This window comes from Empidonax traillii, unplaced genomic scaffold (genome assembly GCF_003031625.1).
Source record: "Empidonax traillii isolate 1590-97213 ecotype Southwest subspecies unplaced genomic scaffold, ASM303162v1 scaffold1694:size78175, whole genome shotgun sequence".
Taxonomy (NCBI): domain Eukaryota; kingdom Metazoa; phylum Chordata; class Aves; order Passeriformes; family Tyrannidae; genus Empidonax; species Empidonax traillii.
Genome location: NW_020956887.1, coordinates 12892 through 38729, shown reverse-complemented (window position 1 = coordinate 38729; position 25838 = coordinate 12892). Strand labels below are relative to the sequence as shown.

The window sequence follows — 25838 nt, the reverse complement described above, 5'->3', positions numbered from 1 at the left end:
AAGAGCTACTGAAGGCCCTGCATTATTCTATGAAAAACCAACAAATTAGTCCCGTAAAACCCTCCAAGTGGTGGCCTAATTAATTACTATCCCTTAACAAGCATTTTTTCCCCCGAAAACTGTTTTAGTGAAGCATTTGTATGACATAAAATAAATGCTGAGTTATCCTGAGCCATTAATTTCTACATTTCTGAGATAATCTGAGTTTGGGAATGAATGGACAGACTGCACTGGAGAGGCTGGTCCTCCCACAGGAATCCCCATTCCCACCCACTGCTGAACCCTTCCTCTGCCCTCCCTTTGATCTTCCAGGGGTTTAAGAATGAGAATAATAAAGAACAACAAGGAGTAATGAGTTTAATAAACAAGAAACTGCTCAGCTCAGTAGGTCACGTTCAAGGGAAAGCTTTACCCACTCCCTTTCCCTCCCTCCATCCCTGGGTGTGGGCTGTGTGGGGGTCCCCAGCTGTGCCCACACTGCACGTGAGACCAGCCCTGCTTCTCCACACCCACTGGCTTTGGTCTCTGCTCCTTCTCTGCTTTATCCTCCTGCCAGACAAACCCTCTCCCAACCACCATCCTTCCTGAGCAGAGCTGGGAAGGCACTCACAGTGCCCCGTGGACACAGAGGGGCTGGGGCAGGATTCAGGGAGGGAAATGTTTTCCTCCCCCGTTAATTCAGTCAACAGGCAGAGGGACAATAATTATCGTAGAGATGATTTATTATTTGGAACTTTGCTGCATCCCTGTTTGCCCAAAGCTGCCCTGAGGATTTAATTGGACTGAGCTGGCTTGTTACAGCCCAATTACTTATGCTTGAACTGATATACTCTGCACTGATTTATTCAGAGGGCAAACCCAGTAAAAAATCGGCAATAAAAATATTATTAATTTAAACTCATTAAATCAAATTGCAATCTCAAGATTTGTGGGTGTTTTTTGGTTTTTTTTCTTTTGTTTTAAACAAATATGTCACTGGATTATTTCATTAGGCTACAACTTGCTGTGTCTGACCAGAAGCTACAAACGTACAAACCACTGAATTTTAAATAATAACACTATTAATAATATTAATTTAAATAATGCATTTAAATAAATAACAGAGGAAAGCAGCCAGTATATCAAGACATCAGCCTTGTTTCTCCCTCCAAGAATGCCATGGAAAACATCTGACCTGTTTACACTCTATAAGCAAATTTTTTTCCACGTGCCTATAGGAAAGTGTCGGCTAAACAGTGAATATCAATGTAAAATAAATAGAAAAAAATAGAAGTTTTTGCCGTTTGGTGACCATACCCCATATCTGTGAGGGCTAAATGACAGGAGCTGAGTGCTGTTCAGCACTGCCCAGGTCCCTTCTCCAGGCTTTTCCCTAACAAATGAACTTTTCAGTGGGTTTATTGACACTTGGGAAGACAAAAGGCTGGAACAATCAGGCAACTGCAGTCTGCTTTGAGCTCTCCACGTAGAAACAAACAAAAATAGAACCCCAAACTGGAATTCTTAGAAGCCTGAATTACATAAAGGGAAATAAATCAGCCGTGCAGCCGCTGCATCACGAGAACGTCCCCGGAATAGCCAAGCTGGGGAGATGATTTTTCTTTACAGGAAGTGGCAGCACTTTAAATTATTTCAGGCCACTGAGACTCCTCTTCTGATGAAGCCCAGAAAAACAACTGTGCCCTGCTGTCAGCGTGGGACACCAGAGCAGCCTCTGCAGGGGGAGGGTTTCCATCCCCGACCGGAATTCCAGGACATCCCACAATCACCACGCGCTTCAGGAGCATCAGGTGGGGCAACCCGGGGACAAAACCCTGCAGCAGCTCTCTGAGTTCATTTTGCAGCACCTGGCTGGAGCCATCTCAGGGACTGTTCTTGGAGACCCCCAGGAAAAGACCAAAGAACCCCCCAAGCGCAGCTCCGTGGCAGAAGCAACCGGGAGAGGTGTGGGGTGAAAGGGCTCCCAAAGGGCCTCCCTTCCCAGGGGCAGGAGCCATGGGCAGGTTTTTAAAGCCCAATATCCCACATGCTTTGGTTTCCTACCCTTGGGTTTGGCCCTCCTGAACTTACTTCCAAGAGCAGCAGCGTCTCCTGCTCTGTCCATTCTCTCCCAGCACTTGCACCTTTACTCTACAAAAAACAGCAGGAAAAAAAGAAGTGAAACGCAGGAGTTTTTGTACAAAACCTTTTAGAAGAAAACACTGAAGGGAAAAAAAGAAAAGAGGATTTTCCTAAATGATAAACCCATAAGTGCTGAAGGCAGTGGGCTGTGTGTGGTGTGTGCTGGTCCAAAATAAGTTCATCTGTTCAGAAAGTTCATCAGTAACTCAGTAAAAAATAAGTTCATTTATCTGTAAGTTCATCAGTAAAGAAATGATAAATCTTTACAAGTGAAATGAGCTGTGTGAGAAGGAAAAGTAATTACAGCAAGATCATTTGCACTCCAGCAATCACTTGCTCCAAGGGTTGCTGCTCCCAAATCTATACCTCATTAACTGCTGGGACTAGTTAAACATAAAAATGAAATCACAAAATGCAGGGTGAAACTTCCCCTCCTGTGACACCCTGACCCAGCACGTGTCAAAAAGGACAAGAGCAGCTTGTCACCTGCTCCTGAAGAACATCATTGGGTGGCTCTGTGCCAGAGCACAGCAAAGGAAATGGGTATTTAGGGGAATAAATATTATCTCAAGATGCGTTTCAGACACATCATTAACCCAAACAGAACATTAATCATCACCCAGCAGCTGATCAGCTCCCCAACAGGCTGATTTAAGAGCCAAAAACCCAACAGTCACACAGAAACCAAACAGGGAAATCAGTATCTGCCAAGAAATCTGCTCCAGCTCACTGGTACAGATCCTGTGAAGAGTCCAGAACCAGGGAGGATTTATGGATTTGGAGAATATTTACGCTCCCCATAACAAGTGAAAAATCAGTCTGTGAAATGTGAGATGGAACAAGGCTATAAAAAATACTGATCTCTAGAAGTACTGTTTGGGTTTGTGGGGTTTTGAAATCACTCCCTGAGGGGATAAATAGCGTGCAAATAGTAAAATAGTAGTGTATAAATAGTTATTTCTTTGGTTCCAATAGTGACCTCTTAGCACAGTGGGCTAATTACCCAGAATTAAACCTGATGTGAGCCCAAAGAACTCTGGAGATTCCCAAGCCCCAAAGTGTTATGGTAACATGGGATTCCTGCAGCACCTCCAGGCACACACAGGTGTTGGGAGCAGGAGAGAGGCAGGTGGTTATGGAATCATCACATCATTGCAGTGATGTCTCAGTTCTAATTACCCTGTGCCACACAGTGCAATGACAGTGACAGAACATCACCTGCAGTGGTTTGGGGACACCTTTTGTTCTCTCAGGCTGGAAAACCCTGCTCAGACTTGGAAAAGAGGACAGTTAAAGATCCAGCTCCTGGTCTGAATTACTGGAGGGTTTGTTGATTCTGAACCACTCAGGAGGAACAGGCAGAACACAGTGAGTTTGGGGTCTGAAGGCTGACAGGGGAATGGGAATTGATACGTGTCTTTATGTCTACAAAATCAGAATTCCAACACACTCACTCATCTCAGTGTCCTGCACTCTGGAAGAAATCTAAACCAGGAGTGTGAGAGTAACAAAGTCCCCCCAGTGTCACCCAGCTGGGCACACCTGAGCAATAAAGCTCAGTAGAAGGTTGAGGGGAAAAAGGGGAAACAGATCCCAACACCTGCCTTGGCTAAAGTCTTCTTTGAGTAGATGTCTGTGCGAAGCCCAAAGTTCTGCAGGTCAGTTGGCTTCTCCTTGTTCTTCTCAGGAAAACTCAGCATCTGCTGAGCAGCTGGAACCTGGGAAAATACCCGAGGGAAAGGTGAGAGGGGCAAGAATTGGAAGTTTCTCAAGGTCTTCAGACCAACGTCCAACAGAGAAGCTGAACACAAGCCCATGGAGGTGACTGTAAAACAAATCCCTGAGCAATAGGGGCGAGTGTTTTTGTAAAACCACCTGAAAGGTTGGACCCAGCCGGACTAAAGAGGGCACATTTCACCAAGCTGGGCACAGATGGCTCTGCTGGCGTGTTCCATTACCCTGGAGAGAGCCCAGCAAAGGCAGCCCTGCAGGACTCACCTGTGGAGTGCGGATGTGCAGGGGCATCAGCCCCGAGGGGGTGTCGGCCAGCACATTGAAGTGAGGGGTGGGGGGCGGCCCCATGGCCATGGGGCGGCTCTCGGGGTCCACCTGGTAGTTAATGAGGCCCCACTGCTCCAGGAAAGCGTGGACCCTGCCAAAGAGAGGGGCAAAGCAAAGCTCCACCACTGAAGCCTCGCCCAAGGCCCCGGTGCCCGTCCCCCGGCGCGGGTGTCACCTCATGACGGCACACACGTCCCCGGTGAGGTTCCTGCGGCACGCCGTGCTCGTCAGGTACTCCTGTGGGTTCAGCCGGTACGTGTCGATCATGAAGTTCCTGTAGGCCAGGTATCTGCAACACAGGGGGCTCACAGTCAGGGCCAGGGCTCTGCAGCACGAGGGGCACGCTGCTCACAGCCACCGAGGGTTAACAACACCCACAGCGCCTATTTTAGGGTTCACCCCCTCCAAACACTCGTGTCGCTGACAAGGAAACACCAACAGATCGTTTTTGTTGGTGAAATTTGGGAATCAGCATCCCAAGCAACAGGGTAAGGGGATTTATTTCTGTATACTGAGTATGACCCATCTCTTCCAGACGGCTTCACTCTGGATTTTCCCTGTGGATGGATGGAAACACGCTCCAGTTGCAGTCACACAAGCATCTGTGTCAGGCTGGGCATCAACCAAATATTCACACAGTGGTAGTAGCTGCAGAAAAAACTAGTGGGGTTTGGTCTTCCCATGGAAACAGGGTAAATAATCCTTGTCCATCCCTATGTGAGGCTGGGAGGAAAGAGGCTGCCCAGAAAAGCAGCAGCAGCAGCAGCACAGTGGCTGGAACACTGCTGTGGCTACACAGGGAGGTTTAACAGACAAGAGATGAGGGAGGAAAGGCTGGAGAACAGCAACGTAGGAAAGAGCAGATCTTTGAAGAGCAGAGGATAAGAGCCCAGAGCCAGCACAGCTGGGAACAGCTGGGGCAGAAACAAGCCCTGTGAGATTCCCACATTTCAGTGCACGACAGGCCAAGGAAGCAGGTTTGGGGTTCAGCCCCTTCCCTGCACTGTGGCCTCAGAGGCTCCTCAGGAAGTTTCTGCAATATCCTGATGCTTCCTAATAAAAACTGTCCAGAAAATAACATCCCAGATATTTACTGATAGCCCTGTTCTTTAGAGGGGAAAAAACCAATCTGCCAAATTCAAGTTGGAATCACCCAGGTTGGACGGGGCTTGGAGCAACCTGGTCTGCTGGAACGTGTCCCTGCCCATGGCACAGGGGTGGAATTTGGGGGTCTTTTAAGTCCCTTCCCACCCAAACCACGCTGGGATTCTGTGAAGTGAGCATCCTACAAAAAGCTGTGTTTTAAAACAGTGTATTGTAAGCAGATCTCTGCCTTTGGAAAATTCCAGAGGGAATGTCTCGCATGCAGTGTGTGCAAAGCAGCTGGTAACCAAAAATATAAATAAATCATCCAGGCAGAGCATAAGGAGACAGATGCTGGAAGCACAGATCCCTGCCAAAACCCCACATCTCCCTCCTGAGCCAATTCTATATGAAGCTGGCCAGAAGCAACTTGCTGGAGTAGGTGCTGGGCTCCTTGGGGACGTTCAGGAGGCCAGAAATGAAGGGGAGCTTCTTCCCCAGAGGAACACTGAGGCACACTGCTGAATGCTCCAGGGCAGAACTGGGGTCCCACCTGCCCAGGAACGGGCCTTGGCGGCAGAAATTAATATTTATTAGCAAGGGTCACATCAAGAGGTGCAGAGAGAAGCCCAAGACAGAAACGTCCCAAGGTTTTATCCCGAAGGGAGATGGTTTTCAACCACGACACGACCCATGAGCTAAAACCTGTCAGCAGGGAGAGGGGAAGTCAAGTGGGATTTAGTTACAATGCCTTTTCAGACAGGACCCACCCCCAGGCACTGCTGTCACAACAGTGAACCAGGGTGAGCTCCCAAACACGGTGTTTTGGCCTGAACATTCAGCTGGAGGCAAATCATCTCCATTCACAGGGATGGCACTCCCTGATTTAAAAAGGAAACACAAAGCCGAGCCCACGTGCTGCTCCTACAACCCCTAAACGGTCCCAAAATAGATCTCCAGGACAACAGGAGGACTGGGAGGAGCCCCTGACCCGCTCCACTCACAGGCAATAACCACAAGCAGCTCAGGGAGGAGTATCAGCAGACTGATGTTCTGGTGCCAAGTGAGAAAGGAATCCTGAGAGCACATGGGACAACCCCATTGGTGGGCAACAGAGAGAGGGATCAGCATTCCTGCCTTGGACACAGAGTCCTGGAAACCCCCAACAACAACCTGCTGAACAGTAAAGCTGATGGAGCAGTGTCAGTAAATACACTCCAGAACAAATACATTTGGGGATGGCAGGGGGTTGGAACGAGATGATCTTGAAGGTCCCTTCCAACACAAACCACTCTGGAATTCCACAGTGCAGCTGTAGTTGCCTCTGGAACTCAGACATGCAGAGGAAAGACTATAGACTGAAAATTCCAGGGCTGCAGGGACCTCAGGAGGTCTCTAATCCAACCTCCAACTCAAACCATGAATTTTGACCAGGTTTCCAAGGGCTTTGTCCAGCAAAGGAGGAACAATCCCAACTTCCCAGGGCCCCATCCTGGTGCTTCATCTTCAGAGTTAAAAGTTTCCCTTTCATCCAAATGGAACTTGCTGTGTTTGACTTGTTTTCCTCCTGTCACACAGCTCGGGGGGGGCCTGGCTGTGCCTGCCCAGGGACCTCCAGGGGCAGAGGGAAAACACAGCAGATCCCTGGGGAAAAAGCTCAGTTTCTGATTTCTGTCTCAATGTCAGACCAGAAGCCTCACAAACCAACAGTGACACCTGAGACGGGGAGATTCCAGCACAACAACAGTTTCTGCAGGAGTTCTGTCCAGGCTGGGACAGCTGGGGGGGTTCCCCTGGAGAAGAGAAGGATCCAGGGAGACCTGAGAGCCCCTGGCAGGGCCTAAAGGGGCTCCAGGAGAGCTGGAGAGGGACTGGGGACAAGGGATGGAGGGACAGGACACAGGGAATGGCTTCCCACTGCCAGAGGGCAGGGATAGATGGGATATTGGGAAGGAATTCCTGGCTGGGAGGGTGGGCAGGCCCTGGCACAGGTTGGGCAGAGAAGCTGTGGCTGCCCCTGGATCCCTGGAAGTGTCCAAGGCCAGGCTGGAGCACCCTGGGCTGGTGGAAGGTGTCCCTGCCCATGGCAGGGGGTGGCACTGGATGGTCTTTAAGGTCCTTCCAACCCAAACCATCCCAGGGTTGTATGAAATGCTGTGTATGAAAAATTCAGGGCTCAGCTGACACTCAGACAGTGGGACACCTCAAGCATTTCATTCAGGAGCTGATTGAAAGAAAACCTTTTAAAATCCCCAAAAGCTGCTCTGCAACTGGCCAAGATTTGATACCAAGACAAAGGGAACACAACCAGCCCAGTTCCACTGCCCAAGTGGACCAGCACACACTGGGGTAAAAATTCATTATTTTTTGGGGTGAAATCTCAGGTTTTAGGATCATTTAAATAGAAACAAGCACAAAAGCCTCCCTGACCATCTTCCTTTAGAGATCACCTTTCAAGATGTCCCTGAATAATGAAATTTACTGTTAGAAAATTTTCAGAGGAAAGATGAACTTTCCTAATGCACGGAAAAACCTTTGCAGAGGATTCTCAAGCATTTGAGGCAAAAATCAGCAGCTGATCTTGTTACCAGCTAAGGCAGAGCAGAATGTAATCATTTGATGTGTGACAAAACCTGCAATACCTCACAATAATCAGCTTTATTTTAATTATTATTTTAAACAGCTCCAGGGAGATGTTGCAGCTGTTTGAACAGCTCTGTGTGGGTAATTTTGAATTAAGACCACTCAAGCTCTGCAGTAACCAGATCCCACAGGGAGATGAGACAAGTACAAACTGGATCTAAATCCACCTGGATTGAACAGGTATGGCCAGAACTGAAGTGTCACCAGGGGCTGGAACAGCTGGAGAGGAAAAAAATGTCTGCCTCCTTGCCATGCACAACCCTGTGACTGAAACCAGGCTCTGATGTTTGAGAACAGGCACATCCAAGGGCTGTGAAGATTCATTTCCTGACCCTCACCTGCACTTCACCATTACCCATCAGCTGCTCTGGGAACTGAAATTACCATGGAAAACCGTGGAAAATCCCATCCACAGCCTGACACAGCACCCAAAACACCCTCAGTGCTCACACACAACTCCTGAGCCTCAAACCCACAGCGTGGCGTGAGGAGAGAGGGAGAAGCCAAGAGGATTCTTCAGTTCCTGCCCTATCGTGACATTTTGAGATGGCTGTGGAAGGTGATCACATTTGTGCCACAAAGGTCAAGAACTTGTTCAGTATTACTTGGGAGATAGCAGTTTTATTATCCTGGGTAACCACTACTAATTATTTCTTTGATATTTAAACTTTTCCCTCTGCTCCAACACTGTGCAGACATGATCAGCAGCTCTTCCTTTCGTGCTCTACAGAAAACACCAGCTTAGCACCCTCCCAGCTGCAGTGCCCACAGGATCCATGGGATGGGAAGCCCCACAATCACAGGCTTTACTTACATCTCTGGAGTCTTGGACTTGTTTTTCCCGTTGAAGAATTCCGGGAGCGCCCGGCGCTCGATCACGTGGATGCTGCAACAAGAACACCCAGCTCAGAGGGCAGGCACGACCACCTGCAGCGCCCTGCTCACCCCAGAGCACCTGGGAGGGAGAACACTCATCACAAGGGTTATTTCATGATCATTCTTTTTTAGGAACCCCAGCGCTCTGGAAATGTGATTTTGGACGGTTCTGTTTAAGCCACTGATCCAAGGGAACAGAGCTGGGAATTGATCCAACCCCGACACCAACAGCTCCCAGCCCACCTGAGTTCACTGCTGGGACAAGTCACCCACTTGTTGAAGTTGCACATGAGTCCCAACACTCCAGTGCCACAGCACACCTTTTCAGGCTCCAGCCTAAAGCTCCAGAACCATGATAAAGTGGGTACTCGGGAGAACCTTCCAGACAAATGGCTACTCCTTGCTGTGCTTCCAAGGCACTTGTGGTTTTCAAAAAGTGCTACCTAAGGGACTGACTTTCCCCATCCCTCACTGCTCCTCCCACACCACAAAGGTCTGAGCACAGAGAACACCAGGGTCACTCCAGCGAGTTGTGTGGGCACCACCCCCCCAAATCCCTGATTCCAAGGAGGATTCCAAGCTGAAACAAGTATCCTCCCTGTACAGCCAATGATTTATCCTCACAGGCAAGTTCTGAAGCAAAACCAAAAGGCACCGACTTTCAGAAGGAGACACAAACGTAGGAAGATCACACAAGGACTAGAGGAGAATGGAATTCTCTCCCACACTGGAAGGGAATCAGTGTAAAGCAAGAACTGCTGAGAAGGCAGACTGAAGGTCCCTGCTGTTTGAAATCCTCTTCCTCGTTCCCAATCCCTGAGAACAGCCAGAAGTCAGCTCAGAAAGATGGAAAAGCTGCCCCCAGACATGGGAACCAGACCTAACCAACAGTTGTTGCTTCAAACTCTCGGTTCCCAACTGCCCTTACCAGTTGTAGTCAAACCAGGATGCATAGCTGGGGATGATGATGTGGTTGGTTTGCTCTGTGACATTGTCTTCCCCTGGATCGATGGAGCGACTCTGATCACCTTTGTTGGGATCTTCATCTTCCTGCAGCAGGGAGGGAACACAACAGTCAGGGGCCTTCCAGAGACATGCCACACCACTCTGGGACAGGAGGTTTCCAGTGCTGTACGGATTCTGTGACATCCCCACCAGGAGGACAAGTCTTTGGCCGCTCTGCTGCTTCACAGCAGAAGCCTCCTGTGAACACCTGGGGTTCTACACCTGGAGTTCCAGCAAATACTCAATTCTTGACCCAAAATGATCAAGAGAAGAGCACAGAAGTATAAATAGAGGATCAGGTCACGACATCACCTGCACAAAAACCCTCAGGAGTTGTCTGAAGAGCATGTGGGTAACTCAACATGAAAAACATCCAAGTCCCTGAAGCAAGACCCTAAAGAGTCCTCGGGATCAACAACAGACCTTTCCCTGGGATTAAACTCCCCCAAAGACAACAAGGTATCACTCTAAACACACCCAGTGATCTGACAACTGCAAGCTGTTACAATAGTGCCACAAATGCAACACAAAACTACAAAGTACCCCCATTTGGAGAATTTTTATAATAACAAAAACATCCCCACCGGTAACTAACTTAATCTTACACATCACTCGGTAATTATTACAGGTTCAGCTCCTGAAGGTGAGATGAAGATCTTGACAGGCCAAGGGGAATGGGTTCCCACTGCCAGAGGGCAGGGAGAGATGGGATACTGGGAGGGAATTGCTGGCTGGGAGGGTGGGCAGGCCCTGGCACAGGTTGCCCAGAGAAGCTGTGGCTGCCCCTGGATCCCTGGAAGTGTCCAAGGCCAGGTTGGAGCAGCCTGGGCTGGTGGAAGGTGTCCCTGCCCATGGCAGGGGGTGGCACTGGGTGGGGCTTTAAGATCCCTTCCACCAAAACCAGTCTGGGATTCTCTGATCTCAGTTTCTGTGAAGTTTAGCAACAAAGAGCTGCTGTTACCTTTCCCCCAGTGGCCACTGTCTCCTCGTCCTGCTCATCTGAAAGGTAAAAACATTTACAGTTACACCGCTGAAAACCATCTGAGTGCTCAGGAGCCTCTCCAGCAACACAAAAGCTTAGCGGGAAAGAATATTTAATTTATTTTGGATGGGAAGAGAGGGGGGAAGGAAAGTGGATCACTCATCACTAAAGCAGTGACACCCTTACCCACCTATCCCAGCCCAGGGAACACTAAGAATACAGAGGAAGGATAATGATGATTTTCCCCCACTCCAGAACCCCTATTTCATTACTAGCCTTCCCAGTGCCCCAGGGGAGCCCTGTGTAACAGGATATGGCACACCAGTTTGGATCTCTTATGCCAAGGATTAGCCAAGCTCAGGGAATCTGGGATTCACCTTGATTCCCACTAAAAACAAGGAGAAGAGCTAGAAAAGAGCTTATATGTCACATTAAAAATAAAAATTGTCTACGTGGGGACAGCCTTGCAAGTAGAAGAGTTGACACATTTCAACTGGAATACATAAGAAAACTGAATTAATTCATTGAAACAGTAGAATTAGAGACTGCTTTTAAAATGGAGAGATTTGAAACTCTGGACTCTGCTGGGCTCCAAGCAGGGCTGTAGGACTTGGGGGTGCTGTGAGTGCTTTACCCAGGTCTGCCACGGTGCCTCCCTTCACCGGCGTGTTCTCACTGTCCTTCTTGGGGTTCACTGCCAAAGCAAAACCAGCTGGTGAGGAAGGATCCCAGGCCAGCAGCTCTCCCTGTCCCAAACCCTGTGCTGGCCCTGTCCCTGCAGTTCAGAGCCTTTCCTGTGTGCTCTCGGAGCACAACAGCCACTCTGATGTCCCCAAATCCCCAGCTGGACACAAAGCCCCCCATCCATGGACTAACCCTGCTCTGCTCCACCTGCTCAACACCCAGCAGTGCTTCACACCCCAGCTCACACCAGGCAAATGGACCAACTCCCAACATACTCTGCTGGCAAGGACTGCAGAAGGAATTGTTTCTCTTGTTTATCTTTATCTAACAGGTCCTGCCCAGACCAGGTATTGTCCAGATCAACCATTCCCTGCAAGGGATTAGGAGCTCAAAGCACCTGACAAGTTGCAGAGTTTCCACTTATTTAACATCCTCCTCCTGGGGACTTGGCAGAGAAGTATTTGGCTCCAGAAAACTCCACCCCCTCCCCAAAGACAAACAAACACAAAAAAAGTGAAACAAGTTTAAGTAGATTTTTGTAAATGTATTTTACAAAGTGTATTTTGTAAACGTATTTTTGTACTTTAGAAGGCCAAAAGAAGGTGAATCTGCTGCCCTTCCCAGCTGTCAATCCCTGATCAGAGAAATGCAGGTGGGATCAGACCACCTGGCCCCATGGCCATGAAGTATTTCAAAGATGTGACAAAATATATGTGGTTTTTTTTAAATTCAGTTTAAGCCATTTTGTAACATTCAAAGAACCCAGTGTTCGCATATTTTACCATTTTTGGGAAGTACCACTTCTTCTATGTTGGGGACTGGTGTGGGATCCTCCATGTCCTTGGTAAGATCTTCCTGTTCATCCTCTTCTTTCTGCCCCCTCCTTTTCCCGTACAAAGCTGCTTGTCTGGAACAGAGCAGACACAAGTTCTCTGCCAGATGTTCTCACCTGGACATTGTTCACATACCAGGATTAAAGGACGGGTTAAAAACCCTTCTGAAATCCCCGTGGGAACCAAGGCAGAACCACCCACACCTCTCCCTACAGCATCTAACTCGGGATTTACCTTGGAACAAGCAGTAATTCAGGTTATCCACTCACTCTTTCCTGGGTGATAAATTTCCAGCTTTGTCTTATTGGAGCCCAGCAGGTCTATGAACAAGACCTGAATTTTTAGCTCAAAACAGTTTCTCTCCATATCCACACAAAAAGCCCCATAAATAAGCTTTTATTTGGGTAGAATATGGGATTTTCTTCTTTTTCAGAGATCAAACCAAACCATTGATAACCCCCCTAATCTTTAAGCCACAAACGTCTCTCTGTTAAGGTTTACATTTGAGAAGTGGATTTCAAAGTACTCGGCTACATCAATAACAATCTCCTTAATGAAAAGCAGGAATTTATGGGGCTGTGCTCGTACCCCACGACTGCCCCAGCACAACCAGTGGGGGTTATTTCAGAAGGAGCTGAGGAACTTTTCCTTTCATTTCCACTCTTGAGCTGCCATGAAACCCCATCCATGAGAGAGGCAAAGGACAACCTGCCCCAAGTCCTGCCCCACCTGCAGCCCACAGGTTTCTGCAGGGGAGGAAAGGAATCACTCACAGAGCACAGGGTGAACCACTGGATTCCACTGCAGACATAACGAGTGCAACCTGAGCCGGGAGAGCTGGCAGGGCACAGAGATCTCCCCACCAGCACTCCTCGGAAACTCCTCTCCACTTCCAGGGCTCAGACACTCACCCTTTCTTCCCTGTCTTCTTCCTGGACTCCACAGGAGTGGGGGGTGGGGAAGGGGAATGTTTTCTCTTCCTTGTGCTGGCAGCTGCTTTCCTGTCTCTCCGCTCCGGACTCCGCACGGGCTGTGGGGGAGGGAAGCACTGAGTTCACCCCAAATATCAGTCCCTGCAGGGTAAACTCTTCCTCAGTCCCCCCTACAGCAGGAGCTTAGAGCACTGACACCCCAGCACACACCAGGAGAGATCCCAGTCCCTCTCCAGCTCTCCTGGAGCCCCTTTAGGCCCTGCCAGGGGCTCTCAGGTCTCCCTGGAGCCTTCTCTTCTCCAGGGGAACCCCCAGCTCTGTCCATGCAGAGATAAAGACCATCAGGGCATGCACAGGTCCCCAGCACAGAGAACCACCCACCTCTTCATTTTTCATGGAGATTCTCTGGCGGAAACTCACGGATTTCCTGTTCTCATCCACCTCATAATCCTCCTCATTCATCCACTCATTGAACACATCTGTGTCCAGAATCCACTTGGCATGAACCTGAGGAACCCAAGACAGGGACATGCAGCAGCTTTGTGAACAAAGCACTCCATGGCAGACCTTTCCTGACAGGATTAGGGACGTTCTGGGAGCTTCATGAGGGTCTAAACACCCCAATTATGTCCTAAAGGTTTCACACACAATGATGAGGATTTCACAAGGCAGGACAATCAAGGATGAACATGACCAAGTCTAGAATGCAGCCTCTGCTCCTCAACCATTCTTAAGCCTCCTGAAATGTGAGGGCAGTTCTCAGAGCTGGGACAACAGTTCTGGATGCTGAAAACTACCATCAAAATGTCCTGAATACACAGATCACCTGGGCAAATGTGCCACAAACATCAGAAAAAGTAAGAACTGGCCATATATTGATTTAAAATATCCATCTTCAAATAGTTTAGCTTAAAAATTAATAAACTCCTTGAAAAAACTTGGCCGAAAAAAAAATGTTGAGCTTCAGAGTAATTAATACAATTTGTTATTGATTTACTAATATTTTACACAATTCTTTCTTACTATTCCCAGCAGATTTATATTCAAATAGCGTGTTTTCCAGTTAATTACCAGCTATGACATGGAGTAAGTGGTGTTTGAACAGACCCCAAATTATGTTCAGGCCTGAGCTGCTCGAACTCTGTGGGGATGAGCAGCACAGCCAGAACACTGTGTAAGGCAAATAACAGAATAAAAGCAGGAATTGTGGGAGCTGCTTGAGGGACACTCACCTTCCATGGCTTCTCAGGAATGGGAGGGTCCTCAATTTCGGCCTCTATTTCGTTGGCATGAACCCAGGTGTCATAGCTGAGGAGAGAGGCAAGAGACAACGCCCTGTGGTGCCCGTCCCAGGGATCAGCAGCAGGGATGGGACCCAGCAGTGTGACATGGGCACATCCCACTGCTGGGACAGCAGAGTGTGTGCCCCAGGGAATAACCACTGCTGCTACAGGAACAGCACACAGTGCAGAGGGAGGGGGCCAAGGCATCTTGTGCACATCAGAGCTTCAAACCCATCCCCGTGAACCAGCTTAAAGGTGCAAATCTGGAGAGACCCCGGTGTGCCAAGGCAGCTCTGAGTCCCTGATCAAACCCTGGAATTAGCTTAATTCACTTTGTTCTGTCCTTAGGAGTTAAAGCAAGAGCTGCTGGATTCCTGGAAGGAAGGAGTCTGCACCCTCTCCTTCTGGAAACCATTTATTATTGACTTTCACTTTTCCACACGCTATTCCCTCATTTTTCCACATGCTGTTCCCTCCCAAGTCTATTTACTATTACTACACTGAGCAAAAGCCAAAATACAGTCAACACCAGGCACCCAATGAGGAACTGGGGCAAGTCATGTATGTGCACAGCACGATGTGTATACAGAATTCCTCGTGTTTGTACTGGTATTTATAAATACACACACACAGAATCAACACCAAACTGACCACTGATAGAAATATAAAAACATCTAAAGGTTCTTCATCTGTACAAAGAAAGAAACTTCAGTGTGACTCCTGTTCGTTCTCTTCCACTGAAACACCTGTGGGAAATAGGGTTCCTGGGAGTTCTGGGTGTGCACAGCAGACTTGGGTGGCCTGAAGAAGTTATCTGAACCAAAGTTAATGCTGCGTTATCCATCCTTTAACTGACCTTCCACAGCCAGTTACTGCAAATACACTGAAGCTACCAACAGCACACACACTGTATTTTAACACCTTCCAACAACACCAGCTCTCTCAAATGGAAGCTTTATCAGCCACTTGCACCTGGCTGAAGGCAACCCATGGAGTGAAACCTCTTTGTCAGAGCTCAACCACAAGCTCTCCCTTAAGGCTGAGAGGAAAGGCTTGTTCCACCCTTTGAAATCTGGATCAATTTGCAACCAGGTCCTTGTGGCTTTGCAGAAAACCCCTCTCCTTTCCACCCCCACCTGCTAGTGTCCCCCGTGGATGTGAACATTTCAGCTGTGAATCAATTTTCCACCCCCACCTGCCAGTGCAACCACTGGATGGGCACATCTGAGTTGTAAATCAATGATTATTTTCAAGCTTTGGACACTGAGATCAGGACCTTTCCTTCAATAAACTGAATTCAGGCTCAGGATCCACTTTCTTCCCCCACCTTCCTTTACCTGTCTGGGAAGAAGCCCCAGTGTACCAGCACCTGCTTGTCCTTTTTCATCACAGGTCTCAACCATTCATCTGCCAAGGAAAGAGATCTGGGTCAGGTTTGGATTAAAAGCACATTAATTCACTTTTCCATACCCTGATATTTATGACTCCCCGAACCTGAAGTGGTTAAAGATAAACACAAAGCCATGGCTGGGCCTGGAGCTGCCAGAACAGAGCACAGAGCAGCTCCAGAGGACACACTTCCATCTAGTGGCCAGCACAGGCCAGGGAGGATGGAAAAAGGGGGTTATGGCTGTGAAGCTCGGACTCAACAACAACGATCCAACAGGCAACTAAATGGAGTCAAGATTAAAAAAATAAGAGCGATTTTCTGCTGTTTGCTGAAGGGTGCAGCTGTTAAATCGCTTTTTTGGACCTTAAGTACTTCCAACAGAGGCAACCTTTACCGTCATCCAGTGAGGTAGGACTTGGATAAACATGGTGGGTGGCCTTGGACTTCTCTTCAGTTACTGTTCCCTGTGGGAAAGGGGGAAGGACAGAAGAAACCACGTGAGAAACCCTCAACACATCACCCCAAACTCCTTGGCTCCTGCTTTTCACCCACACCCCACAAAACCAGGGACAGTAACAGCATCTTCAGCAGCACAGAGGGCAAACCTCTCACTGACACCTGTCCCTGTAACCCCAGAGAGCCCAGGGCTGGGACAAGGGGCATGGATTTACTCGGCATGGGCTGCAACAAGGACTCGGGATGGTAGGGAGGAGGGAGCCACAGGTACAATAGTCACAACAGGGAGAAGCAAAGTTGGCAACAAGATGAGAGCAAAGGAAGAAAGCCCAAAAAGCAAAATCAGGGACAATTTCTGTCTTCAGCTCTTCACACCCCTTTAGACACAAAGCTGCCTGCTTTAAAAACCCCTTAAATCACTCCTGGATACAGCAAGCCTGGAGTTCACCACAGAACTCCTTTAGGACAGAATTCCTTCTCCAGGCTCAGGCCTGGACCAGCTCCTGCTCTCTCCACACAGGAACTGAACAATAAATCAGCTGTGGCTGCCCCACCTCACCCAGAACCCCCCTTCACTTCAGCAGCAGGTCCAGGTTCCCTTTCAGAGCAGAGGCAAGTTTTAGTCCCCACTGGAGGATAAAAACCATTGGCACTGTTTAGGGACCTGGTGCTGCTGCCTCGTGCCATCAGACACATCCAGGTGTAACTCAGTGCTCAGGGTGGGCAGAGATGCTGTACCTGGAACCCCTGGCTCAGGATCTGCCGTCCAACACTCACCTGGTGACGTTTGACAATGTCCTTCAGCTTGTTTGCCAGCTTCAGCTCAATGTCAGGAATGAGGTAGATGGTTGGTCTGCTCAGACAGTTGTTCTGGGGGAGAGAACAGCAAGTCAAATGAGGAATTAGGAGGTGATCTGTGACAACAATCACAGTATTTTTATTAAAATCCCCAAGGCTTGTAACTACAAAGGAGCACAGATCAGGGGGTGACACAGCTCCAGGAACCCCCAATATTACCTTCCCACAAGGAAACCCATAGGTTTCTGTCTGGTCCCTGTGGCTCTGCTGTGAGCTCTGCCAGACCTTCACCCAGTGGGGCTGTTCCCCCTCCTGTTCCACAACCCCCCTAACACAAACCATGGCTTTGATGTCAAGGAGTTCTGACAGGCTGTGCAAGACTTCACTTCAAAGGGAATTTAAGTCTCCTGGTGTCAACATCCCATTGGAACCTGCCCTGCTGCCCTGACACACACAGTCACTCACTGCCACAGCACTGAGGTGCTCACTAATCAACCTGGAACTTCCATTCTTTGCTCTATTATGCCCTGAAACCACCACAACAACACCAAGAGGTTTTTACAGTAAGAGCATTGTCACTTTTTGCTGTCCCTTCCTCCTATCTCCATTCCTGAGGAGCTCCTCAAAGTCATGTTTTGACTCTGCTGTACACTGAGCTTGGCTTTAGAGTTTGAAAAGAAGTAATATATTAGTCACATGCAGCAGTTAAAAAAAAATGTAACTTCAAATTAGACTCCACAGAGCTGCTTAATGGATATAGAAAAGAACTCATTTGATAAAGTGAGACTCTAAAACATTTCCTAATCTGAGAAGAGTGAAATTTAGATCAAACTAAAAGTCTCAGGAGTCAGCCATGGAATGGGTGGGCACAGAACCAGCTCCTCAGCCCCAAGGGTGCCACTTCCACAGGAACACTGGGACACTCAGGATGTTTTCTCCCACCTTACAACAGGTTTTCCTCACCCTCTGCATTTCCGAATTTTTCAAGTGATAACATGAAATTGTGACTCAAATGGGTGGGAGAGGGAGGGAAGAGTCCAATATTCCTACAGAAGCCCAGGATGAAGCTCCTCCCTGGGTCCTGAGGCACATAAAGCCCCAGGGAATGCGTGCCCTGAGCCTGCTGGGGTTTGGGTGGGGGTTCCTTGCCTGCACGAGTGTTTTCTCGATGTTCATGAACATCTCCACGTTCCGATCCATCCGGGAGGGATTCTGCAGGTCAAACCTCCTCCTGGGAAGGGAAAGCATTCCAAAATGTTCAATTCCACTCCCTACCCCTCAGCAGCCAAGAATCTCTCCCGTTCCACACAAACAGCGGCTCGTGGAGCGACGTTAAGGACACTTTAAAGCACAACCACACCTATTTCTGCTTCACTTGGCAGCCCCTCACGAGCAAGAAAAACCACAAGGAACCAAATCAACAAAATGCAGCTGATTTGTGAAATGTTCAGGGGGAAAAAAAAAAAAAAACAGGCAGGTTGACATTGTCCAGCAAAGCCCTGGAGCAGGGCCATGCATTCCACCAGAGTCACGAGGGATCGCTGAACACACGGGATCACGAGGGGTGCCAACAACTACATGAGAAAAGTCATGGATGAGCTCTCACGTTTCTTACTTCTGGCTGCACCCATCCACCTGTCCTGGGAATGCAGGGAAAGCAGCAGTTCCTCTGCCTGATGTGAGAACAACCCCCCCCCCCCGAGCACAGGGAGCTAACAATCCACATGAGCATTTTATCATCGCTTTTATTGGACTCTGGGACGTCAAACTTTTGTTATTTCACAGCCAAACAGTCCAAATCGCTGCAGTAACAATGGAGGTTTATCCATGGGAAATGTGGGGATAACACAAAATCTGAGACTTCCTACTGGGAAGCACCAGAGGACCCCCCAGCCATCCTCTGTACCCACCTGGAGCACGCACACATTTGGAATCCACGGGGGAATGGACTCAAAGGAAGGGTTTGAGGGGAGACTCCCATGAATGTGAGAGGTGGGACAAGCCCAGCACCCTCCCCAGGGGGCTCAGCACAGATCTGGGGCTGCCCCTCCACAATGCAAGCTTTCCCAAAGCACCAGCATCAGTTCAGATCACCAGGCTGGTGACTCTGAGACGTAAAACACGACCTGGGGCACCGCCCAGGGTTTGGAAAAAGCTGTTGCCGGAGCCTGCAAACACCACCTGGGTGCTGAGGTGGTGCCAGGAGGGACCTGAGGGTGAAATAAAACCCCCTGGGCACATTTAGCCCAGCGAAACAGCCGTGCACACCCTCCCCATGCAGGGCCTGCCAGGCTCCAAGTGTCCACCCCAGGCTAGAACACACTTTTATCCCACACCCACTGACAGCTGTTACCAACACACCCCCCTTTCCAGCAACAAATCCATCTCTAGGGTCGACAAACATTCAGTGCAGGTAAAGGAAAGCGACATTTTCAGCCCCAAAGCCCGTTACCAGCAGGGCAGCACAGCAAGGAGAACCCCCTACATTAAACAAAGGCCCTTCAGCTGAGAGCACCACGTTGTTCTGCACTGGGGGCTCTCTGGGGCTCCAGGAGGGAGCTGCCCACGCAGGGGGTTCTGAGGGAACAGCCACCAGCAGGCAGGGAGGGTTCTCTCCTAAGTCAGGGGCTCTTCCCGTCACACCGAGGGCACGGCAGGTTGAGCAAAACATCCTGGCAGATTTACCAGAAGCAGCCCTTTTCAGAGCAATTTGAGGGGTTTAAGCAGCGCTGTGCATGTGCAGCAGCTCACAGGGACTCGCAGGAGAAGGACCAGACACCAGGGCTGCGAGGTCACTGCACCGCACAGCTTAATAAAGGGTTTTAGAGCCGAGATCCAGCCACTTCTCTGTTAGTCAGCCACGGTTTGTATCCAAAACACACAGAATGGTTTCATGGAAATGAAGGGAAATAAACAAATAAACACAAACTGACCCAAACACCCAATGGACTCTTGGTACCCGTGAGACAAAACCACTCAGGGCACGGGAGTCTGACCAAAAATTTTTACATCTGTTGCTCCAAACCTGCACTGTGCACTCCTGGAACGCTCTACATGCCCCCAAATTCCTGCTTTGTCAAGCCCCCGCTTTTAAGAGAAGCGTGTTGATGTGTTAATTAACAGCACTTTTTTAGCTGCCCCCTGGGGTCAAAAAGCACCAATTCCTCCTGTCCTCAGCTTAAGTGCTTCCCTCTGCCAGGTTCTAGCAAACAGCTTGGGTTGCAGTGAGGGACAAGGTATGTCAGCTGGCAGACATACCTATTATGGCGAGGAAAGGTACTTCTCCTATAAGACAGATCATTCACAAACAGGTTAAGCAAGAGCGACAATGCAGACCGTTCAAAAATCAAATCAAAATCATATTTCAGGCACAGACACCACGGATTATTTGGTTGAGTCAGTGAAGGGCACATTCCAAGCTCTAGGGCTGATCCTCAGAGTTAAGTTCCGGGATTACTTCCCCCTACGTCCCACATGCACAGACACAAGGCACTACCCACACTAGTGGTGAGGGGGCAGCGAGGGAGGGAGGAGAGAGGAGGGAACCACGTGGCTGAGCTTTGCTGGCAAATATCTGTGACTGAAAACTAGATTTGCACGGTGAAAAATGGAATGCTCGAATATTCGGGAAGTGGGAACCATTTGACTCCGTTGTTTTGAGTTCAAAGGGGCAGCAAGACACTCCTGACACACCACAGACAAAACAGGGGCCATGTCCCAGGGATGGCAAAACTGGAGAAGGAAAATCCCTGAAAAGAGCTTATTCCTGATGCATCCACCTCAGACAGAGCTGGTATGAGGATAAATAACCCCTAATAAACCAACCAGCCACTCTAAACCAACTTTATTTTGCCTTTTAATTGGCTCTTGTAACAGCAACACAGACTCGATTCCAGGAATGCTGTTACAGATCAGAAACATCAGATTCACATGCAAAAACAACCTCTGCTTACTTTAGTCTATTTATTTACATTTATTGACTTCTCATCCTCATTTTCCCCCCATTGTTCTCAAATGCAGTAATTTTGAGGCCAAGCTGGACAGGGCTTGGAGCCACCTGGTCCATGGAAGGTGTCCCTCAGTGGCAGAGGGTGGGACTGGATGGGCTTTGAGGTCCCTTCCAACCCAAACCATCCCATGATTTTATGATCCTGTGCTGCTGCTCTATTGGAAGGAGGATATTAACTTAGAAACACACAGGACAAAACACTCCTGGGATGGGTATTTGATCCCAGTGCTGAGAGCTGCAGGAGCAGAGTCTCTCTAAGTGCTTCCATTCCCCACTTCTGGAGATGGGTAAGTGATGGAAAACTGAGCATTTATTAGAATCTGTGCAATGCTTCGTGTTTCCCCAATTATAACTAACCCCTCCAATCAACACAGCAAAGATGTACACCCTACAGATGTGACATATTGAATCTGGTCCATGTTCTCAGTCACACAGCGAGGAAACGCCAAAAAAAAGAGCCTCAGACTTGTCATTAACTCCCAGCTCCAGGCCAAGACCTTAAACTTGGCCAAGGATCTATAAATTTAGAAGCAGGGGGGTGTGTCTGAAAAAAGCCACACAGGAAAACATTCCCTCTTCCCATCTCCAGTCCCTGCCTCCCCGAGTCTCCAGGAGGGATTAAACGCTGGGTGCTTGGCATGAGCAGTTTGTGTGCTTGGTTTCATGCAAAAGGTGTGTAAATCACAAATAAAAAAAACTTACCAGCCCTGCTCATTCTTATATTTGTAAGCAGCACCAAGAATGTGACATAATGTACCTCCAGCTTTGAAATCCATGAAGCACTTTGCCTGGAACCCCAAAAAAACAACACAGGAAAACACAGAGACGGTGACTTTCGGGCAATTATTTTAAACAAATACACACTTGCTGGTTGTTTTAGATATCTAACTTAGCAAATGAATAGTTAATTTTCAGATTAATCCCCTCTGGAGTTTTAGGCTCTCCTTTAAGAATGTCTCAAGAAAATTAAATGCATTTGGTTGAAGCAGAACTCTTGGTGTTTGCAAGCAGAACTTGACGCATCTGAAAGCTCCACGTCCTTCCTTACGGGAGTAGCTTGAAAAACATTCCTGGCAGAGCTGTAAAAGTCCAAGCTCTCTGAACACCCATTTCACAGCAAATTAACTGAAGGCCTAAAAAAGGCCCTGCCAGCCTCAGCTGGGGGGTGCACAGAGCATTTCCCAGCAAAGAACACACAGGAAGGTGAACTGAGGAGTTGTCTCCCGAGGGAAGGAACTGAGAGCACAGAGATCCAACTGATCCGAGCAAATTCGACCAGATTAAACCTCTGAAACAGCCAGAGCAAACACAGGAACGGCACCTTTATGATGTCACCGCAATCTTTATTGCCCATTTTCAAGATAAGGCAAATTGATTTAGGACTGGTGAGCGCCCAGATGGTTGAATGACAGTTCTGTGGGCTTAATGCTGCCACACCAAAATAAAGCAGCACAGAGTTCCCCTCTGTCTCCCTAAAGCCTTTTATCATCACTGAGGTGTCAGATATTACAGGAGGGATGGTGAGATAGACCTTAGTGGCACCTTGTGGTGCTTCTGGGTGCTCTCCAAAGCACCAAGAGCCTCAGAGAATGCCAGAATGGTTTGGGTGGAAGGGACCTTAAAGATCCACCCAGTGCCACCCCCTGCCACGGGCAAGGGACACCTTCCACCAGCCCAGGGTGCTCCAGCCTGGCCTTGGACACTTCCAGGGATCCAGGGGCAGCCACAGCTTCTCTGGGCAACCTGTGCCAGGGCCTGCCCACCCTCCCACCCTTTCAGGACAACTTAAGCTCAGTGTATAAATGGCTGTAAATGCCCCCACCGTCGCCTGTCCCCCTGCCCAGAGCCTCAGATGCACAGGTTCCCTGTGCATCTGAGGCTCTGGGCAGGGGGACAGGCGATGGTTGGGGGCGTTTATAACCAGTTGTCTCATCCCTCCAGCCCCTCTGCACCTCACACTGCCCAGGACAAGCTCCCCGTGGTGCTGGGCAGGGCTCCAGCTGGAATTTTTAAACCAGCAGCCCCCCTTACAACGTGTCGATTTTGTTTCCCGGGTACCAACACCCCCAGGGGAGTGGAAAGCCATCCGAGGTAATACTCCCAAGACCATGGGAAAGTCGTCTTTCAGCCTTGGCACCGCTGCAAGCTCGGGGGTTTAATCAACAGAAATGCCCAAGGGGAGGCTTGTTTGCTTTGGAAGGAGCGTTTTATTCCCTCGGTTTAGGGGAGGGCCGGTCCAGATTTGACTTAAAAAACTGAAAAATTACACTGAAAAATGTGCTTTTGAGGAGTGTGCTGTCCCAGCCTCAGCTGGAGCAGAGCTCTCTCTCCCCAGGGCCTGGATCAGCACAGAGGTGGAACAGCAGGGGTGGGAGCCCCAGTACTCACAGGAAGCTTTGTGAAGGCAGGATTGGTGACGTGTTTTCCAAAGGCATCTTCCTGGAACTGCAGCAGCTGCACCACCAGCCCAGCCAGCGTTTTGTTGGTGGGAGCATCTGCCTGAACGTACTGAAAGACAAGAACCACGTGTTTACTTGGGGGAGAGAGGGAAATGAAGCCTGGTTAGTACCACCCCAGGTTATTTCAGCAGTCGTGGAGCAGAGTTTGAAGATTTTGGGATCCCTGTAAGGCTGGGAAGGGGGTGAAGGACGGGGTTTGCACAGAAGAAGCACCAGGCACAGGCATTTTCCAAGCTTTAGGCTTAAAATCCAGCACCTACCTGTGGATCATCCCCAGCTCCTCCTGACACAGCCCCAGATTAACTCCAAGCTCATTTGTAGTTCCTAAGAAAGGAACAGCCTGGCTCTGCCCCCACACCCAGAGCTGCGCAGTAACTTCCCCAGCTCCTTCTGTAACTAAGGAACCCTCAGAGCATCCAGTGGCATGAGAGGACAAAAGCTGGGCCAGACACCTCCACTGGCAATGTTTCAGGACAACCTGAGCAGTTCCCAAGGTCCTACTTCCAATAAGACGTAAATGTAAATAAAATGTAAATGCAAAAGGGGAAATCACAGCATGAAATATGAGCCGACCCCACCCGGCTGCTGGGTTTTTGTTGCTCCTCATTTCCAGTATCCACTCACTGGATGTCATCTCCTCCACGTGCCAGGAGACATCCAAGGGAAGGACAAACACCCCCTTCCTTCCCAGGTAGAACGTGGAGCAATAGGAGCCACCCCAAACTCTCACCTGGGTAACTCTGAGCCTTCGCTCTTCCCTCAAATCAGGTTTTCTGGAGCCCTTTTCAAACCAACTGTAGGAGCCAGAAGCCTCAGAACTTTGGAGCAGTGGTTTAAATACCAGTCAAATTGAGGTTTTCCAGAGCACCAGCTCCTAAGCCAAAGATACCTCCAAGACATTGACTTTTCCACTGTCCTTTTACAGGATTTGACCACCTTGGGATGCAAGTTCCTTTCTAAGGAGCTGACAGACACATCTGAGAAGTTAAACCTTTGCAATTCAAAGGACACAAACACCTGTGGGACTCCCCAGGTGTCCTACACTGTGTATAAAACCCCATCCAGAAACACGAGCCCATAGAGAGCATTAAAACTCCAAATGCCTTTTCCTTAGCCCTGCTCCCTCCCCCAGGAATTAACGTTTTAGTTATGCCAGAAACACAAAACATCCTGAGCTGGGAGGGATCCACAGGGATCACTGAGTCCAACCCCCGGCCCTGAACAGGACTTTGGACAAGGGGCTGGAGGGACAGGACACAGGGAATGGCTTCCCACTGCCAGAGGGCAGGGAGAGATGGGATAGTGGGAAGGAATTGCTGGCTGGGAGGGTGGGCAGGCCCTGGCACAGGTTGCCCAGAGAAGCTGTGGCTGCCCCTGGATCCCTGGAAGTGTCCAAGGCCAGGTTGGAGCAACCTGGGACAGTGGAAGGTGTGACACTGGATGATCCTTAAGGTCCCTTCAAACCCAAACCATTCTGGGATTCTCTGAACCTCTTTCAATAAACCAAACCCAGAAGGGGTGACATCCTTGGATGGACTTACTCCACTTTTTTCAAATATTTTCCTTCAGGAAAAAAAAAAAAAAAAAAAAAAAAAAAAAAAAAAAAAAAAAAAAAAAAAAAAAAAAAAAAAAAAAAAAAAAAAAAAAAAAAAAAAAAAAAAAAAAAAAAAAAAAAAAAAAAAAAAAAAAAAAAAAAAAAAAAAAAAAAAAAAGGAAAATTCCATGAGAAAACATCTTGCAAAGCCTGTTCTTACACACAGGCTGAATTCTTTTCAGGCATTTATTCCTTTACTCAGGGATCCCATTTCTCCCTCCTGCAAGAGGCACCCACAGCTGGAAGCTAAAGGAAGACACCACCAGGAACTCCTCATCCTCCTTTGCCACCACCCTGCACACCCTGTTGATGGGAAGCCCATTTCTCTGCCTGAGGTCTCCCCTACCCAACAAGGAGAAAAGCCCCTCAGCAGGAAGCACAGGACTCCTCTCCACCATTTCTGCCCAGAGGGGAGCAGCACAAATGGATCTTTAGGAGCAACAGGAGGCAGATGGTCCCTGATCTTTGCCCAGGGGGTTCAAGGGGTCACAGAGGACCCAAGTCCCAACAGATCTCCAGGTTTTCCAGTCACCTGCACAGAAGCAGAAAATGATTCTGCAGCAACTCAAGGTTTCTAAGCAGTGAATTCCAGAGGACAGAACGATGCCCTGTTCCATTTTTGTGAGATG

The 25838-nt window shown here is 48.8% G+C and overlaps 1 protein-coding gene across 2 annotated transcripts in view; it reads right to left on the bottom strand.

Annotated features, from left to right (window-relative positions):
• SMARCC1 (SWI/SNF related, matrix associated, actin dependent regulator of chromatin subfamily c member 1) overlaps positions 1–25838 on the bottom strand; it is a 57539-nt gene that overhangs the window by 28005 nt on the left and 3696 nt on the right. For both annotated transcript variants that reach the window (XM_027908398.1, XM_027908396.1), the window contains exons 2-19: positions 23545–23664; positions 21859–21944; positions 18297–18378; positions 17127–17219; positions 16288–16357; positions 15841–15910; positions 14453–14528; positions 13602–13727; positions 13200–13318; positions 12238–12362; positions 11406–11465; positions 10751–10788; positions 9713–9834; positions 8723–8794; positions 4358–4471; positions 4120–4273; positions 3726–3839; positions 2071–2130 (exon numbers count right to left, since the gene is read on the bottom strand). In XM_027908398.1, coding sequence (XP_027764199.1) covers positions 2071–2130; positions 3726–3839; positions 4120–4273; positions 4358–4471; positions 8723–8794; positions 9713–9834; positions 10751–10788; positions 11406–11465; positions 12238–12362; positions 13200–13318; positions 13602–13727; positions 14453–14528; positions 15841–15910; positions 16288–16357; positions 17127–17219; positions 18297–18378; positions 21859–21932 — 1569 coding nt within the window. In that variant the 5' untranslated portion in view covers positions 21933–21944; positions 23545–23664. The remainder of the gene's footprint in view (positions 1–2070; positions 2131–3725; positions 3840–4119; positions 4274–4357; positions 4472–8722; positions 8795–9712; positions 9835–10750; positions 10789–11405; positions 11466–12237; positions 12363–13199; positions 13319–13601; positions 13728–14452; positions 14529–15840; positions 15911–16287; positions 16358–17126; positions 17220–18296; positions 18379–21858; positions 21945–23544; positions 23665–25838) is intronic.